The sequence below is a fragment of the Anopheles arabiensis genome, chromosome 2 (assembly GCF_016920715.1).
Source record: "Anopheles arabiensis isolate DONGOLA chromosome 2, AaraD3, whole genome shotgun sequence".
Taxonomy (NCBI): Eukaryota; Metazoa; Arthropoda; class Insecta; order Diptera; family Culicidae; genus Anopheles; species Anopheles arabiensis.
In genome coordinates, this window is record NC_053517.1 from 54123467 (window position 1) to 54142527 (window position 19061).

General features: G+C 45.5%; 5 protein-coding genes across 9 annotated transcripts; 1 reads left to right on the forward strand and 4 right to left on the reverse strand.

Moving 5' to 3' along the window:
• Window positions 1-1869: 1869 nt before the first annotated feature.
• LOC120895425 (facilitated trehalose transporter Tret1-like) lies at window positions 1870-6557 on the reverse strand. Of its 2 annotated transcripts, none has more exons than XM_040298784.1 (6): window positions 6171-6557; window positions 4376-4794; window positions 3865-4306; window positions 3623-3792; window positions 2987-3553; window positions 1870-2890 (listed from the first exon to the last, which is right to left on the reverse strand). In XM_040298784.1, the coding sequence occupies exons 2-6, from the start codon at window positions 4580-4582 to the stop codon at window positions 2630-2632; spliced, it is 1647 nt and encodes a 548-aa protein (XP_040154718.1). In that variant the 5' UTR covers window positions 4583-4794; window positions 6171-6557; the 3' UTR covers window positions 1870-2629. The 2 variants fall into 2 exon arrangements, with proteins under 2 accessions (XP_040154718.1, XP_040154717.1); XM_040298783.1 differs by having other exon boundaries at window positions 4376-4808.
• Window positions 6558-7702: 1145 nt separating this feature from the next.
• Window positions 7703-14868, reverse strand: LOC120897610 (leucine-rich repeat-containing protein 58). Of its 4 annotated transcripts, none has more exons than XM_040302615.1 (6): window positions 14689-14868; window positions 10623-11309; window positions 9577-9793; window positions 8550-8739; window positions 8356-8449; window positions 7703-8263 (listed from the first exon to the last, which is right to left on the reverse strand). In XM_040302615.1, the coding sequence occupies exons 2-6, from the start codon at window positions 11111-11113 to the stop codon at window positions 8185-8187; spliced, it is 1071 nt and encodes a 356-aa protein (XP_040158549.1). In that variant the 5' UTR covers window positions 11114-11309; window positions 14689-14868; the 3' UTR covers window positions 7703-8184. The 4 variants fall into 4 exon arrangements, with proteins under 4 accessions (XP_040158549.1, XP_040158573.1, XP_040158565.1 ...); XM_040302639.1 differs by lacking the exon at window positions 14689-14868 and adding an exon at window positions 13177-13412; XM_040302631.1 differs by lacking the exon at window positions 14689-14868 and adding an exon at window positions 12054-12445.
• Window positions 14869-15370: 502 nt separating this feature from the next.
• Window positions 15371-16777, forward strand: LOC120897633 (SUMO-activating enzyme subunit 1). The gene is made up of 2 exons (XM_040302647.1): window positions 15371-15576; window positions 15652-16777. Exons 1-2 carry the CDS (start codon window positions 15485-15487, stop codon window positions 16556-16558), a joined length of 999 nt encoding a protein of 332 aa, XP_040158581.1. The 5' UTR covers window positions 15371-15484; the 3' UTR covers window positions 16559-16777.
• LOC120897604 (sialic acid synthase) lies at window positions 16680-18041 on the reverse strand. The gene is made up of 2 exons (XM_040302602.1): window positions 17907-18041; window positions 16680-17831 (listed from the first exon to the last, which is right to left on the reverse strand). The coding sequence occupies exons 1-2, from the start codon at window positions 18015-18017 to the stop codon at window positions 16815-16817; spliced, it is 1128 nt and encodes a 375-aa protein (XP_040158536.1). The 5' UTR covers window positions 18018-18041; the 3' UTR covers window positions 16680-16814.
• Window positions 18042-18230: 189 nt separating this feature from the next.
• On the reverse strand, window positions 18231-18870 carry LOC120897643 (dynein light chain Tctex-type protein 2B). Its single transcript, XM_040302655.1, has 2 exons — window positions 18575-18870; window positions 18231-18504 (listed from the first exon to the last, which is right to left on the reverse strand). Exons 1-2 carry the CDS (start codon window positions 18711-18713, stop codon window positions 18248-18250), a joined length of 396 nt encoding a protein of 131 aa, XP_040158589.1. The 5' UTR covers window positions 18714-18870; the 3' UTR covers window positions 18231-18247.
• Between the last annotated feature and the right edge of the window lie 191 nt (window positions 18871-19061).

Sequence of the window (19061 nt, forward strand, 5' to 3'; positions counted from 1 at the left end):
GGAATCGATTCCGATATAATATTCATTTTTCTCATCACTAGAAGGCTCTGCCCTACTTGGTAACCACGTTTGGTTATCAAGCTATTCAATCGGTTGACCGATCAGCAATAGCCCTTCTTCAACATAAGTGCAAGTTTGCACCTTTAACGGCTAATACCTCCGCGATGTTTTAAAGCCGTCTGGAATCATACCCGTCGCGTAAAGTAAAGTTCCGTTGCTCTACCCGTCCGTTGCATAAGTGTAACTCGACTTTCTTTCTAACGTAGTGAGCGAATTATATGATTCGTGCGCAATTGACCTAACCTGCGATACGTTCTCGCTTCGATACTCCGCTTCGTTCTGTGGGGCTGGAGATGGGCGGGTCGTCCCGAACCTATCGGGTCGGAGCCATCCATAAGCGACCCGGAGTTGTTCGGGTCGACCCGAAAGGTACAAGTAGGTTCAGTACGAGTTCAACGAGTTCGAGTCGAGTCGGGTAGGTTTCATACCCGACCCGAACTCGCTGCACCTACGGGTCAGAGTCGCTTATGCTTTCTCACACCTATTCATCATTCGGGTCGACTCGAACTCGCTACACCTGCGGGTCGGATTTGATTCCGACTTTGACCTAGCGCACCCGCTGCACCCACGGGTCGGAATCGATTCCAACTGGCTCGCACTCGACTCCGGGTCTAGTCGTGAAATGAATCTTATGTCCCACCACTATTCTGCACTCTTCAATAGTACCATTATTATAGGTTCCTTCTATCCGAAGCTTACCAATTGGTTGTTAACAAATGCAATACAATAAATAAATCAAATTGTTCAAATCGATTGATCCCAGCCGGTATTCTAAAAACAATATTAATACAACTCATATCTACCGCTAAACACTATACTTTTGCCGCTTTCTACCACACACACAAATCAATAAAGTAGATAAATTGCAGTTTTCTAAAACACGTACCCAATCATATCAGAAACATTGGAATATTGTTTCCACCTCATACTTTTATCTACTAAATTCCGCCAAACGCTGCTCTGGATAGCTGAACACTTTCCACGCCGGGGGAGAGAAATCCAATGGCCATCAATCAATTCAATTAAACTATCAGCGCGCTGAAATTGTTCCCCATTCGAAGTTTCATACTTAGACGACATACACATACACCCGTAAAAGATAAACCATTTTATCAAGCAAGGACAGGTACAACGGTGGATAAAAAAAAATAAAGTTTTCCGTCTCTCGCTAAATCAAACAACCCCAGTTCATCTCCCGTGGAGGGAATTGATCACGGGAAAATGAAATCAACGTGAATTATTTCGCTCCAATCGAGCGGTATCGTATTTGCACGGCACAAAAAAGGCAGATAGAGAGAGAGAGAGAGAGAGAGAGAGAGAGAGAGAGAAACAGAAGAAAAACGCACGCAATTTCCCGTGCACTACTGCAATGCCGGGTGGTGGCAGCTGCGCAAGTACGCGGTTGCATAAAATATGCAAACGTTCCAAAGCGATGTCATTTGATAATGCAGAACGATTGATCAACTTTCCACAGAAGAGGTGGAGGATTTTGCTATTAGTTTTATCGCTACACCACATTCACCGTGTGCTGTTCATTCTTCATCTATCAACTTTACGCTTCGCCGCACTCGACAACACACGGCACTATGCAACGGAATGAAAATTGCAGCATCAACCAAATCTAACCGTGTGCTGATTATTATTATTAGTATTATTATTGTTTGCTCCACTATGTATGTGCAACAGCACAATAAACAATAAACAATCACAATCAGACTTTCCCCCATAAGCTTAGGTTCTTTCTTTCTTTTTCTAATTGCTTGATGAAATGCTTTGCGCACAAATCAGCTCCAATGGAAAACATATTCAAACAATAAAAGCTTTTAGTGATATGCAATATTTTGTACATTGTTGAATTGTCTCGCTCTCGGGGTACTCCCACGCAGTGCCGTACGGTACTGACTGATAAGATACGCTCAATCAAACACGGCTCGCTAAATAAACAGAACCAGCACCGGTTCAACCTACATCAAACGACGCGGTAAACAGTGTTGCTGGTATTCAATATTTGTTCTACTTTTTTAATGTCTTCATTGTAAATATAGATATATTTTAGATAAAACGTTAAATTGGTGGTATGCTTGCATATATCAAAGTATGTATATCAAAATCAAACCCATCTTTTTTGGTTTAGTTTGTTCTTTAGCAATATTGCTCGTCCGGTTGTTTGCTAATCTAGACCACTTATTCCATATCATTAACCTTACAATCTTGCTGTATTACTTCAGCACTCACTTTTGGCTTCGACTCAAGGTACTTAAGTTCAGTATTGTATCGTGGTAATTTAAGCAAATTTGGAAGACTATCGTATTTGTGCCATCGCCACATCCGGGCCCTATTCTCCCGGTGTGTGCAATGCCAAATGTTTGCCTTCATCACAATCACCGATGGGGTTCTATATGTTGTACGTAAGATTAATGTTCAGTTTAAATGTACTCCTGCCCTCTTCTGCTATTGTATATTGCCTAAACGTCCAAAAACATATGGACAACACGAGCTATCTTAATGTAAGGCCAAACTAACACAAACCAAAACAAAAACACACACACACATTCACTATTGTATAAGCTTAAGGACCAGTCGTTTGTGCGGCCCCTCTTCGCCGATGGTGCTTGTCGGTAAAGAAACGTTCAATCTCGGCAAAGCTCTTGCCATACGTTTCCGGTACGTAGCAATAGATGTATGCCACTCCAGCAAAGCACGTGGCAGCGTACAGGTAGAAAATTCCGCGTATTGCCACCTGCTCGAGCAGATAAGGAAAGATCTTGACCACACCAAACATCAGCACGTACGCAATCGATACAGTCAGCCCTCCTAGCTTCCCTTTAACCTAGAATGGGGAGGAAAAATCATATGCAAATAAGTAAATAATTTTTCAAATCACTTAACGGCAGGGTAACGCCACATTCGCGCGCTTTCTACTTACATCTGTGGGCAACAGTTCCCCAATCATCGTCCAGGGTAGTACGAGATAACCGAGAGCGCTGAAACACACGTATCCGAGAACGCACGCAAGCAACAGGTAGCTGCCAACAACTGCACTGCCCAAACGGTCGTGCAATAAATCCAGATACAGTGCACCGATCGTCATGCAAGCGCCCATCGCCAGGCCCGAGATGCAGAGCAATGGCCGGCGGCCATACCTTCTCGAGCAGCCCGACGTGATGATCGACATGATGAAGCGAATCGCGCCCAACACTACCAGCGCAGTATACTGATTGAAGCTGGCGCCCTGTTCGCCCTGTGCCAGCGTTGCTTCGTTGATCTGCTGGAATACGTTCAGGGCGTAAAAGATGAGCACGTACGCACCGGATAGCTGCTGAAACAGGAACACTAGCAGCAGAATCGTCATCGGCCGGTAAACGCGCGGCTGCAGGAACACTTTCAACGATAGCGAGTTTATGGCACACTTTGCTTTCCCGTTCGTAATGTGTGGCGGCTGACGGGTCGGCGTACTGTTGGCAGCAATTTGCTGAAATTGTTCCTCGGCCAACTAAAACGAGTCGACGAAAAACCATTAAACAACCGTACAATTGCCACCTGATTCTTGACTGCCTCTTACCTTCTTGTTGCGATACAGCCAGCACAGAACAGCCCGAGCTTTGGTGGGATCTTTCTTGGTAAACGTCACCAGCCAGTGGGGAGACTCGGGAATAAGCAGGATGAGCAAAAATGTTACCACTGAGAATCCAGCGAAAATGTACGCTATTGCTCGCCAATCGAAGAACACCGCTGGGTGGGAAACAAGTATCAAGAGATTAGTTCATCCAAACACCACACGGCGTGAATAATTCACACGCGTACCTAGAACGCAGGTTAGCAAAATCCCGAACGAAACAAACACGCTGTTGGCGCACAGCAGCATCGGACGCAGGGATACGTGCGAGATTTCGCTCACGTACACCAGGGCCACCGTGGTGAGACCGCCGGACGTTCCCAGGATGATGCGAGCGATGTAGATCATGCCAACGTTCGACGCACCGGCAATCAAAATCCAGCCCACAGCAAACGGAACACACGTTGCGAGTGAGATCTTTTTCCGTCCGAACTGATCCATCAGCTGACCGACGACGAGCGATCCAAGTGGAAGAGCAATCGTCACCACGGACGCTATCCAGGACGCTTCGTTGCGCCCAATCAGTATTGGGCTGTCTGGCTCGGAGAGCTGCGGCAGCAGAATGGCCGAATAGGTCATGTTGATACCTGCCTGGACAACTATCAAATTCACCAAACAGGTCGCTAGTATCTGCAAAAACAAAGCGCACAGTAATGATTACCACATTCGCTGAACATAAAGACCTAGCTTTACACCTACCTGCTGATAGCCATCCTTCCAGCCAATGGACGTGGTTGTTGCTTTGTTCGTCTCGTTTGAGGCTGTCAGCTTTTGGCATCCATCGCCCCTCGATAGCGGCTGAGCTTCGTTGTCATGGTGATCCTTTCGTTCTTCGTCCTCAACGCCCAACGCGGGCGTTCCGATTGCCTGCTCAACATCGGTCGTCCCGTTTTCGGTCGGTGCCATTCTGCAGTCCGTCACACACTGTGCGGATGTGCTAGCATTGGGATAGCTCGTCCCCGCCAGCAATCAGGAAAAGGAGGATGCGACGCTCGTTGAAGATAGCGATTCGCAATACTTCAACGGTGCGGTGCAATCAGAAGATAAATAACCCTCTCCCAGGGCTCATGAAGATAAGACTAGCTGTAGTCGTTAAGCTATTTGTTCACCGTCTACCACTGAAACGAGAACTCTACGCTATATTAGAACTCGAACCGTTTTGGCTCTGGTGTATGGGTATTTATATGGCTGGTCTGTCTATTAAAGGATCAACGAAAGCTGTCAGTTAGGAACACAAAGATAAGACGTGACAGATGACACTGAAATGTTACGTCTTATTATTTAAATACTTTTCGAGATGTATAACTTTTTTTTACTGTTGCTGATAATCACAAATGATAGTACATACTAAAAATAAGTCAAATTCACCTAAGCGTTTATGTTAAGGCAAACCCCCTACAAATATTAATAATGGTGATTCTCACTGGTCAGAAATCGAATGCCATTCCATTATACATTCGCCGGCCTAATAGATTTGTCCTCCAGTCTGTTGTTTGTCTTCTGCAATTTGTGTCCATATTTTAATATACTTCTTTTAATTATCCCGTTTGGTTACTTGAAAAAAAATGCAACACTCTCAATTGTTTCAAACACTTTCAAGAAAATAAGATAGCTTTAAAGCGATTCGGTTTAATGTGGCTTGTCCTATCTGTTAGCCGCCAAACCCTTCAATGCGTTCCAAGTTCCTGCCGTGAGCGGTTTGAGCACGTGCTGCACGAATGATTTTGATAGCATTAATTATTTTCATAATAGTAGCGTCCGCATTGTAGATTTCTTCAGCCTAACAAAAACACCCATACATTCACGTATGGACGGCTCCAACATACAGGCTAGCGTATGCTGACTGTTGGAACGGGAATGAAAGTGAAACGTAAACAAAACACCCTTCTTTTTTGTTTTATTCGAAGGCTACGCACATCGTTGGCGACGTAGCTAGAATTGGTCCAATACGTGAACAGCTGATTTCGTGCATGCGGCCAATCGAGAGAGAGAGAGAGAGTCCGCTGCTTCGATTCGCAGAGCATGAGAGTGTAACGAGTGCGAGAGCGAGAGCGCGAACGCGTTTTCGTGAAGATTGACAAGTCAATACTACAACAGGGTAGGAAAAGAAGCCTGGAGCTACATAGCAACCAAGGACAAAGAGCAACCGAACCTGAATGTGGAGGGTGCGTATTGAAAGGCGTTTATCGCTTCAGCTGCTGGTACGCGTCTGCGGTATAGCATCACAACAAACCACACTGTTCTATTCCATTACTGTTCACCACACAACTACGCCCAAAGACGAGTTCCCCTTCGGACGGCGCGAGGTCAACAAACTTTCGAATTCGATTAGATGGAGGGTGAATACGCAACTAGTACAACACGCCTACGAATGTTGACAAATAACTAGTTCACTCGCGCTCGTTGCATTGCCCGAACATACACGCATTACCCATACACGAACGTCCAGCCAAAAAGCAAAATCACGCCGCAGCGTTGTAATTCATTGGCTTACCTGCTCAATAAAATCACACTTGCCGCGAGTCGGCGAGTCAATACGCGATGTAAAAAGTGCCTATCTAAACACTCGCACACTACCACAGCACATGTGTTATCGTCCAACTATCATGCGTCTCCATCGGAATCCGTCGCACGTACACTTCTACCCTTTCTCGCCAAGGTATGCACACACTTTGCCAACCTATATTGTGCCGGTGGAGATTCTTCAACGTATAGCCCGTACAGTTCGCGACTAGTGCCCGGTTTTCGATCTTGTGGTGCATCAGCGAAAAATGACACCCCCTCCGGGCGGGTAGCAAACTAGAACGTAAACACACGGCGCGACGACGAGCTACACGAACAATGACAGTACGCGCGACGAGGCCTTGCGTTGTATTGAGCTTACGCAGTCTATCTACCAAGCGCAGTAGTAGCCGGCGACACGCGCGTAGACTTTATTGCAATGCCTGTACCCAAGCAGCATTCGGTTGAACTGTTAGATAATTGTGTTTTTCGTTTCATTTCAATTACATTATTAGTTCAGTAAATAATTATGAAAATTTTGATTATTTGAAAACAAAACAAATCATTAGCGCATATCATGTTTTGCTTATCAAAACGTTTTTTAAATTCAGAAAATTGCATATGAAAATATTGTAAAACATTTTTTTCTTCATGGGATGCACAAACTATTTGCAAAATTTTATAATTTATTTTCTTATCACCTTCAGAACTATTTTACGGGTAAATTTTATTTGAATTCTCTTCACAAACTCTAATTTTAGGAGTTTTGCGAAAAAAATGATGCGAGTGCATGTCCGTCCCTGAATTATTTCAAACAACTCACCACACACCCTGTGTAGAACAGTGAAATATTTCAACTACAAAAAGGGCCCCATCCGTTCAGACACAGGTGAAGAGCAGTGCGATTCAAATTAAAAAAATAACTTCTCAATTTTGTTTTTACCCAAGAGGAAATGACAATAATTTACAATTTTACAGCAGTAAAGAACATGAACGAAAAAAATAAGATCATGAATGAAAAATCTTTAAAAGGCGACGTTTTCATCATTACTGGTTCATTACTACCCAACGATGGGGTTAAGACGACAAAAGTCACGAAAATGATAGACCACACATCGCATCATCGGCAAACAATCGCTGCTTCACAACTTCGCTACGAAAATAATGGCATTATGCAGTTTGTAAAACCCAGCGCCCCTCATTTGCCTGTCGAGAATGAGATAAACGTGAGTTTTCAATGTCCGTATTATCTTATCGCAGACACCTATCTGCCGACTAATGGTCAGGCATCGAATGGATGATTGCAGGCGTGAATTCACGAATACCGGAAGTAATTTCTCGACCCCCATTTGCACGAATTCGAAAATTCAATTTCAGTACTAACCAGTTATTTTATCACTTTTCGATTCGTGTCGTTCTATCCCTTCCAGACGGATCTCCGCCTCGCTTGATAAAGTTACGCTCATTGTCTTAACTAGCAGCTGTGATATTGACTATCAATATTCTCATCATGAACAGTGGCCATTCTTTTGTGTATATGATGTATATATTGTAAATATTAGTGCTTCCCATCTAGCTGCTCTTGGAGCAAATCACATAATCCTTCCAAGAGGTGTCGCGGTCGTCTGCTTTGCGATAAGAGAATGCTGTTACAGCTGCTACTATTGCGGTGACCCATCCTGTCCTTTCTTGCCACACACACTCTAACGGTTGACGATATCCATCCACCTCTTTTGTATCGCAATGTGCACATTCTGTCATGCAATTTACAATCATAACCTTGCTTTGATATTCTCTTCTAGAAAGTGTAGCCAGTTGAACTAGAGTAGCACTTTAGGTATAGGGGAGGGGGGGGGGCAACAATCGACCGTTCCTTTTCTGGCGTGGGCATGTGAAACGCAGCTTCAAGGATGGATGTTGTGCTATGACTGTCAACCCGTTTTATGGCGCGTTTTGGCGATAAGCTCTAACAATTTGTACCATTAACAAAGAAACACATCCTCCAACTAACCGAGTAGCACCTTACGCATCATGCTACTGTTTGGCTCGCTGCCCGGATCCGACGAGCTGGTATCTGCAACGCATCTGTCGTGGAGAAATGTGAGAAAAGGGAGATAGTGCATGAGATTAGCATGTACAATGCATGAAAATGCTCCCATTGCGCGTTGCTTTCTTACTTTGAGGAGCATAAATACTGCAACAAAGGAATACGGTATTTGCCACAGAAATCTACAAACTTGATATGCTCTACACGATTGTCGAAAAATACTCCTGAAACGAAGCAGAAAATAAGATCACCGTAAACAAAAATATTCTTTTTTTTTTTTTGAGCGATGCATGTATTACATCTGACGCGTGAATTACTGCTCACCTTTGCAATTGGGGTTCACACAGCAGTTGGCCGTCTGAAGGTACTCGATCAAGGTCCGAGGTAGATCTTCCGCTGCGTAGCGAATGGCACAGGTTTTCACAGTTCGTCCGGCGAGCTCTAGCAAACTTGGTGGATTCAAGGTCATATCCTTAACGAAGCGCACAACCAATGGGTTATCACGCAAACTCAACTATAAAACAAAAACAAACAAAAAAGCAAAAGAAGGTAAACATTGGTACTGCTAAAAAGACACTGGAAAAATACATTTGCTTTCTTCACGTGACCCGGTAGTGTCGCCTTTCTTACAAACTCACTAATTGAGATGTTGTTTTCCCCCTCTACTAAAAAGTGCATGTCATGTGCGAACTACACTAGCTAATCGTACTGCATCATCGACGATCAGTGTTATCAGCCGTGCTGCTCTTTGTCAACTAGAGCCTTCTCTTAAAATCACCTCTTACTTTTAATCAAGATCAAATAGACTAAATTGTACAACCAATGACGTAGATCGCCGAACAAGAAGCTTAGCATTTTGTATGGTACATTTCCTTTGTTCTAATCATGTTTTGTATTGCGCGGAGCAAATAAAGGTAGGGAACAATAAGCGCTAGCTAAGAAATGTTTGCTAGGTAATAAACAGACCACATTTTCCAGGTTAAAAACTGGCTTCTGCTTCCCATACTACAATTCATAGAACATTGATCCAATACTAGTATTACGTGCTGGATTATAGGTTTGAGATAGTGCAAACAACACTACATACACCGTTCTTAGTGCAGCGTTTTACAACCATCCCAAGTGCCCGTCGTGTGACAACGGAGCTACACAGTTTATAATCACATTTAAACACAACAGCCCATTCAGGGAAAGGGCCGAGAAAATCTATATCGGATTTACTATATCTACATCGACCAATTTACTAAATGCTACTCGAGCGGTTGAAATGAGGTCAAGACGCCATAAGGACCATGGGCTCTCCCCCGGGCACTACTACCGTCACGCTCAGCATCATGGAACAGTACCGTACCTCAGTTAGGTTTCGCAACGTTATAATCTCCCGTGGCAGATGTCTTAGACGATTTTTGTGCAGCAACAGCGACTTCAGATTGACCAAACGGGCTATGGACGCAGGAAGCGCCTCGAGCAGATTATCACAGAGGACGAGCGCGTGCAGGTGGTTGAGCAGCCCAACGGTCTCCGGAATTTCGGTAATGAGGTTTCCACCCAGTGACAGGAGCTGTAGGCTATGTAAAGAAAAGAATATGTTCTGTATTATATGATTCATTATCGCAGAAAACAATTGGACACATGGACGCTTTGGGGATCTCAGATACAGAGAGATGTCTCCTATTTTTTATGCCATCTTAAAATGTTCAAATAATTAGTGTTTTGATTTAGCCCCGGATGCCACAGTACAATGGCCAATGCATAGCATCTATATCGCTTTCATATTGCATTGATTTTGCGCTTATCAGTCGATTGATGTGCTGATGGGCTGCCTGAAGTGAAACATTAAACAACAGAGCATTAAATATTCAGGTGCCACAGTAAATGGTCCCCGAGTTAAACAGCATTCGTTGGCCAAGATTTGCGCACGCACGCAAACACCTCACCCAATACAGGGCAACCGGCACAAAAGGCTTTCAAGATAATGGTACTATCTCGTAGCTCCGAAGCAATATTGCTATCTCCGAACGAAGATAGTGCGCGAACGATAAACGAACTTTTGTGCGGCTTCGCAACTGCTTCTAATACTGTGCGAAACGCAACTAGGGAAGCGGAATGCGTTATCGCGGCTGGAAGCGGCCCGAGAAAGCCAGGTCAGCTGTTTCTAGAAGCTAAAAGAGTATCAGCGAATTGATTAGACTCAAACAATCCCCGATGCGAACTACGTACACTGTTCGTTCGCTTACTGAATTCTTCTAACTCTCACCACAGATTGCACTTGACGTGCTTTGTTTACAGCTCGTTTAAAACTGCAAATCATCTCATTCGCATGCGTTCGTGCTGATTCAATCTCACTTTTGTTCATTTTCTTCACATGTGCACCTTCTGCATCCTTGCTTTACTTACTTCTGCAGCTTCCAGATGTCCTTCGAAACGTTGGTGATCTGATTGCCGCCCAGGTAGAGATACTTGAGCGATCGCAGCTCGATCACCTGTTCGGGAAAGTGCGCGAAACGGTTGCCGCTCAGATTGAGCTCCTTCAGACCATGCCCGGCAGCGCCGAGCAATGATTTGGGCAGCGATTTATCCGTCAACAGGTTGTTCTTAACGATCAGCGTCGTCAGCTGGCATTGCGTGATAACCTCCGGCAACTCCTCGAGGCGATTGTTGCTCAGATCCAGCACCTTAAGATTGGTAAAGTCGTTGAGGGACAGCGGCACCCTTATCAGCTTGTTGTGGTTCAGCAGCACCGTTTCAATATCCTCCGCCAGCTTCTTCGATTTAGAGACACGCAACAGATCGTCATCGAGATGCCGCTTGTTCGAGTGGCCCAAATCGACGGTTTTCTGCTCGCGCGAATCGCTATCGCAGCTGTCCGACGTGTAGACGACATCCATTTTGTGTGCTAGCTTCTCGTCGTTATCGAAGCGATGTGTGCCCTCGGTATTATCTATCGCCGGCGTGAACTAACCACCCGCACGAAAAACTGCTGCTCTGCCACACTGCGCTGCCACTGGAACACGTTCCACCGCTGATCGTGGCACATCGAAAGATAACCGACCAGGCGGATGATGTAGCTCCTATGGCCTCGCTCTGCAAGAGAGTTTTTGAAAGACGCAAAACATATAAATAAGCCGGTTGGGTCGGGGCGACGAAAAAAAAAGAAAAAGCGGAAGCGCAAACGGTACGAGCACTACTCTTCCGCCACTAATAGACACTAACAGATCAAGCAAAAGTAAAAAAAAAAACAACTAAGATGAAAATAGAACAACCGATAAATAAAAATCACACATGTTCACACATTCACATTCGAGCACACACAACATATGCGGATGGGGTAAACGATCAACCATCATATAACAGCACTTTGCGAAAACAAAAATCCCATACACAGTGGGAACCAACACAGGGGAGGGATTCCAAAAGAAAGTAAAAAAAACTCTAAATATAGATGTGTTTTCCTTGCGATTTTGTGTTCGTTCCCTGCACGCTAGTGTATAACTTACTGGTCCACCTGCAAGGAATGGTCAATGCAGCCGCTCGAGCAACAACACTAAACCGAACGAATGAGCGTTCGCACGCATGCGACTCACTTCGCGCAATAGCGTAAAATGTTTGCGCGATAACAGTGCCAGCAGCAACAACTGTCCACCCGCGGTCCGGCTGTGCTGTGCCGTCGAGAGACCAAATCAATGGCTTCGGATCGACCGACGAATGCTTCGTTTTATATAGGCTACAGAAGGTTGCGACTCGCGGGCGGCTGAGGGGGGGGTTGATTTTGCGATGATAAATATGAGCAAATCTGTCCAATGCCAGCCCCGCGAACATCGTTATTACCTTTTTTTCGTTTTCTTTTCGAGAGGACACTTGTACAGATTTCCGCACACCGGGCAATTCACTACGGTCAAATCTCGCACGTATTAGCACGATTTTTTTGTAGGTATGCGTGTATTCGTGATCGGGCCGTCGTCGTCGTCGTCGTCGTCGTCGTCTGTTATCAGCTAGCACAAGTTGCCCGTTGCCCTCTTTTGTCCGTGGCGTTGAACGGCACTTGTACTGCTTTTGGTCGTTCGGCACTTGCCTGCGACACAACACGCTGGTGGCGCGCGCGCCAGACGAGCTAAGCCACTCTAACAACTCTTCGTTCGAGAACGAAAAAGCCTCCAGCAGCCAAATTGCCACAGCGCGAACGTCGCTTATTCCGGCGCACCGAAACCACGACCGTCTAACAGTTCGGACGACTTTCAACTGATAGGAACATCGTGCCAATGTATTTTATTAACCCGCCACAATAAACTACGCGCACAAACGCATTTAACGAACTGGCGATGGGACGGGGCCCAATCACTCCACAGGGGCAGTTTGACGCTCTTCCCTTCCCTCGCTTACTCTATCGGGTATTTGCATGCCCCTCTCAGAATGGTTTCGATGGGAAAAAAGAAAAAAAAAGTGAGATAACCGCTAGCAGCAACACAAGGGCTACGAACATCACGAACACATCCCTATCGGGCAGAGTAAACTAGACATGCCGCTCGCAGTATTGTACAAATTTTGCCATTCGTTCAGCATAAGATGGTACATGGCAAAGCGTACATTTTAAGTGCTTGAATACCATAATTCTTTTTCTCGTCGACGCGCGCGTCTTGCCGACTGACATCAATTGACTTAATCGGAATAAATTAACGGTCCCTCGGAATACGTGACCATGGAGCTGGAAGGCAACACAACATCGTGAATATTATCTGGAATCGAATATAGATTATTGGACCGATATTATGGACATTATAAATAAATATAGGTATAAAGTGTGAAATAAAATACAAAAATTACTTTTTAAATGCTATCATTAAAGGCAACAAAAACAAAAAACTAATGTGCAGGATGCAAGCAAATCTGAATCAAACAACAATAGATAGTGAAAGAATGTAAAAGATTTCAAAACTACCACGCCTTCTCTCACCTCAAGTTGTTTCTATATGCCGACCATTGCATTCCGTACGCTGCATCGTGTGGCATCGTTTACCTTACTAAAATATTCTTAATTATTATCGCAGAATTTTCCCATACCAAACTGTTCGATACGGGAGCTCACAGGCAAACCAATCACAGACACAAACAATTTTCCGAAAACAAATCCAAATCTTTCACACATATGCGCAGACCATTCCGCGCCAACACTGATCGGATCGGCGCTTTGATCTCCTACAACGCACAGTACGAGCTTGACGATTCGGCGTCCTCACCACACAGCTGCTTCAGCGACTTTCCTTTCAGGCGAATGTACTCCTGGTACCATTTGTTAATTTTGGACGCCTGCCGCTCCTCGAAGTAAGTAATAGCGTCGTGTACGAAAATGTCGTTCTCCAGGCGCTCTGTACCGCTGGCAAGCGCTGCACGCGACAGCTCATCCGCGATCCGGTTTCCGCTCACCTCCACGTGCCCCGGTATCCATTGTATTGTTACTTGGTATGTGCGCGCCAATTCAAGTATCTCATGCGCCACCGCATTACGATAGCGAGAGTTGCGATTCTTCTTCAAGAACGTGCATGCTGCTTGGCTGTCGGTAAGCAACACCGCACGCTGTATGCCACGCTGGGCAATGTGCTGCATGGCTACCTTGATGGCAAGCGTTTCTGCCGTCATGATGCTGGTGTCCAGCTTCAGCTGAACGGCGATCCGTGCGTCGTTCGTTTCGTTGTACACACCTATGCCACAATGGCCGTCCGGGGATTTTGAGGCATCCGTGTAGATGTGTACGTAGCCACAGTACTCGCTCTCCAGCACATACTCAGTCAGCTGTCGCAGTGTTTCCGGTCGCAAGTTACCTTTTCCGACGTTTAGATGTTCCAGTACCGGATTGACCCGCACGTCCGTTAGCAGATCGGCGGTTCGAATGTGTTTCGCAATGGCCTCAAAGATGTAGCGATGTTCGAGAAATATGCGCTGCACGAACGACAGGGGCCGTCCGATGTCGGGCTCCAGCTGCCGTAGCTCGCTGTACGTGCGATTATTGCTGCGACAGTGCTGAGCGATTTCACGGGCAGCAATCATTTCACGGACCAACTCTATCTGCTCCCTTTTGGCAAGGCGCTGGCGATGTCTGCGGTACTCCAGCAGTAGAGCATTGCGACACATATTCCAACCGTCGGCACCACTGTGCAATCCGCGTACCACCGATGGCGCCGAATGGGAGGACGAGCCGCTGCAACATTCTTTCAGCTGATGTAGGAAGCTCCTGCACAACCTAACCCACAATTCATAGCGACTGTACATTTTGAATAACTGACAAATTTGAATCAATCGTAATTTTTTTCCTCTCTCTGTTGTCCACTTATTGCACCGAAATAAACAATCCCGTTGACGCCACCTGCGGCCTACTACGCATCAGCACAATTGTTTACGGCACTAAGTCTATCGTTCAAGGTACACCTTGCACACCAACTGCACCAACGATACACGAAGCTGAAATTACCTTTTCTTGCGTTCGAAACGAACAGCACGGCGCGCACTGCGAAGTCGGTCAGATCGGTTGAGCGATGTGAATGTAGTACAGCATCCCGTTTCGATTACTATCGTGCCGCTTTTGCGCCGAGAGTCGCGAGAAAAATCGTCCGATTTCCTGCGTCTTTCGGCACCTGACACACGATCAAAACAACAACATCATTTGTCATCACGTTGCTCATTCCCGCTGAACAATGATGACAGACTTCCGCCGTATGGATGTGTCAATTGAGCCACTTTGTGCGCATTTGTCATTTCGCTGACAAACCCGATATTCATTCAAGAATATCCTTCTCTACGTCTCCACTGGGATATTTTGCAGCACAATTTTATCCGCTAAATTTAAATTGGTTCCTAAATATCTTCTCAGTATATTAATAGAAGTCTCTAATTCGATGAAAACTCAACTGTATGTGTAAAATATACCTACTTTATGTTTTTGCGTTGCTAATAATTGTTGTGGATTTTTTGTTGTTGCTCTTTAGAAAAAATAGCTTCATAACTAAATTTAAATAAATTGAATAGCAATGAATCTTGCCACGAAAAATCATGATTTTTTTATTTCTTTTCGTCCAAACAATACACATTGAATGTCAATCGACATAACAATATGGCTCCTAGCTATACAGCAACACTCACTTCCCAACCTGGTAAAAGTCAATTTTCACCGGAATTCAGACGCCGCCAGCCATTCTATCCGGCATTCGCGAAAACTTGCAGCTTTTTGTATTGAGCTTGTTGAATTTCAACCCAAAAACAGGAACGAAATGGTTGAGTCCAACGGTGCCGAACTTACTGAACATGAGGCTGAACTGTATGATCGGCAAATTCGTTTGTGGGGTTTGGATTCGCAGAAACGGTAAGTATTCGTCGACATTTATCAATTGCGATTGTTCATGGGATTTTTTTTTCTTCCTCCCTACCTCATTTACAGTGTCCGTTTGGCACGGATTCTCATCGCTGGTATTAACGGACTGGGGGCAGAAATAGCGAAAAACGTCATACTAGCCGGAGTCAAATCCGTCACCCTGTTGGACGACCGGAAGGTTACGGAGGAAGACTTCTGCTCCCAATTTCTGGCCCCACAATCGTCTGTCGGCACCAACCGAGCGGAAGCATCCCTAACCCGTGCCCAGCATCTGAATCCAATGGTCGAACTGAAGGCCGACACCGAACCGATTGAATCGAAATCGGACGACTACTTTAAAGACTTTGATGTCGTCTGTCTGATTGGTGCGTCCACGGCACAGCATCTGCGCGTGAACAACGTTTGCCGCGAGGCCAACGTAAAATTTTTCGCTACGGACGTTTGGGGTATGCACGGCTTCTGTTTCACCGATTTGCAGAAGCACGAGTTCGCCGAGGATGTAGCAAAGTACGTGGTGGTATCGAAACCCCACGAAAAACCCAAATCCGAAACAGTGTACAGTACGGTCAAATGTACGCTGGAATTCCCGCCCTATCAGTCGTTGGTAGATTTCGACTGTAAAAGCACATCGTACGCCCGTCAGCTGAAGCGGAACGGACCAGCGCTGCCCGTACAGCGGGTGCTACAGAAATTCCGCGACGAAGAACAACGCGATCCGGCATACGGAAAGCGCGAGGAGGATTTGAAGAAGCTGTTCCAGCTGCGCGACTCTCTGGTCCCGGAGCTAATACCGGACAAGTCTTTCGATCACGTATTTGCCCAGATTTCGCCCGTCACTGCGATCGTTGGAGGCGTTGTAGCTCACGAAATCATCAAGGTCGTATCACAGAAGGAAAGGCCACACCGTAACGTGTTCCTGTTTAATCCGGACACTTGTTGCGGATTCGTTGATCTTATTGGGGCGGACAAATGAAAGAGTTTTGCGAATGGCCTGTAGCCTTCATGTTGCAACGAGTTGTGCGTGAGGCGCGAAAGGATTCCAGCGTGTGTGTGTGTGCATGAAAGTGAAAACATTATTCTTTAAGCAGGCAGTTTAAATTTATTTCTCTTATACTCTGTACGAAAGCGAACCCGAAAGCGGACAGACTTTTTGAAATTTGTGGAAAAAATAAACTCAGATTATTCTCTAATACACTCCTTCGTTCGATACATGGCTTTTCTAAATGTGCCTAAAAATGTTGCATTAGAATGGGATCGTCCTTGAAGACAGCGCATTTTACTGTTCTTCCCACAACGGAATCGTACAATCGCGGAGAGAGGCCTTTTGGTTCGCTGACCTTCACCTGAACATTGGACTCGGTCAGAACCGTTCCACAGTTCAAATCACTAGCATACACCAACGATTTCCCCAACTTATTGTAACACGGTCGTTCACATTCTAGCAGCTGTCGGTGATGTGGATCAATCTCCTTTAAAGCGGCCTGTAACTCCGGTTCATCCAGATCCTCCCCTTGCAGCACTTCTCGCAATCGATCAATCAATGCGCTTGCATCAATCGGAACATCGTTTTCTATCGCTCTAATACACCGTACCATGCGACCGAATTCGGCCGGATTCAATGACGCCTGATGATCGGTCCCTTTCCACGCCTTGTCTAGCGTAAAGTGTCGTTCGACTATTTTCGCACCTAAAGCCACACTCGCTACGGAGTGCTGTATACCAAGCTCATGTCCCGAATAACCTATCGTCAGTTCAGGAAAGTGGGCTCGAAGTAACGGAATCATACGCAACATTATGTCCCCTAGCGGGGTCGGATAGGAGGAAACACAATGAAGCAGGGCAACGTCTTCACGATGACGGAACTGGGTGTAAATGCTGCAAACTTGATCCCAATCTAGCATGCCCGTGGATATGATTAGTGGAATGGTGTGATTTGCGGCATACCGCAGCAGAGGCACGTTATCAGCATCCCCAGACCCTATTTTGATGAACGGGACTCGTAGCTGCTCCTCCAACTCTCGAAAGGACGCGGCATCCATTGCTGATGCGGTAAAAACGATATCGTGGTCAGTGGCAAAGCGCTGCAACTCCCGGTACTCGTTGCTGGAAAATTCAAGCCATGCTTTGTGCTCTCCGTACGTACGACCCCAAGAGTTTGGTCCGGTGTAAGGGCGTGCCAAGGCGGAGACCGTGAACTTTTCCGCCAAATTTGATCGCTGGAACTTTACACAATCGGCTCCACATTCCTATAACGGGATCCATGGTTTCGCTTTACTGCGCTGCTGGATGCAGTTGAACATGCAGCCGATGTTGAATAATACCTTTGCAGCTTTTATCATCTGCTTTGCCGTGCTTAACGATCCCTGGTGATTTTGTCCAATTTCAGCCACGACGAACGTTCGGCTTGACTCACTGCTCCAACACGGTGGCATATCGAACTACAATTGACTTTAGTAGGTGTTACAACTATTGAACACACACAGGAGATTTATGTACATTCAAGCAACTTCACTCAACACAAAAAGTTTCATATCACTACGAGCATCATCATCATCACTATCATCGCAAATCAGATGAAGTAACCATTCGCGCTGATGACACAATGTTCCACCATCCTCCCTTGCTCGTGCAGCCCGTGTTCCAGCGCATTGCCAGTTTCCCGTCAATACAGATAGAGACCATAAACTGTCACCACGCAGAACATGGTTGAGTTCTTAAATTCGGCCGTTGCGTAGTTATCACACTCCGTGTCCCAACGGCAGCGGGCCACACATTTGCATCCGGCGCCGAGCTGTTGCCCCAGCCACACCTGAACCACATGCTTGTAATGGTGCATTTGCAGATCCTTCACTTGTAAACTGATTTCATCCGCCATCGATTTCGTCCAGCGAGATGCATCTGCCGCCGAGTATGTTTGCCCTAAAACCGTTCAAGGATGGTAAGATACTTTTTTTTATAGAATTTCCATTGCTCCATCAGTTCCACCTACCAGTAAGAGTGTCGGTCAATACAGTGTTGATGATTTCACGTATCTTTTCCGATTTGAATGTTTCACTTAACTCGGGACGCATCTGATAACCGGCTGGCGATGGAGGCACATTCCCAGTTTGCGTTTCGTTTAGCGTCATTCTTAAAGCTTCTATTAACTTGCATGAATGTGTAAAAAGAAACTGTTTTTCCAAACAGCGAAGCCGCTGCTGCAGCGAATTAGAAATACAATCCTGTCGCTTGGTTTGTTTTTGTTTCCTAGGCAACCGAATTGTAGTTCGCAGACGCCGGCTGCAGCTGAGCACAGGTAGGTTTCAACTATCGCCACGAGCATTGTTAGATTAAAGAAAAAAAGTTATTACTCTATTGTTGATTGAGACCTTGAGTTAATCTCTAATTGACATTACTTTAAAATTTCTTTTCCTAGTTTCTACTAAATACTATTATTAGGTATATTCTATTTATACATTTTTAAATTCAGCCACGTT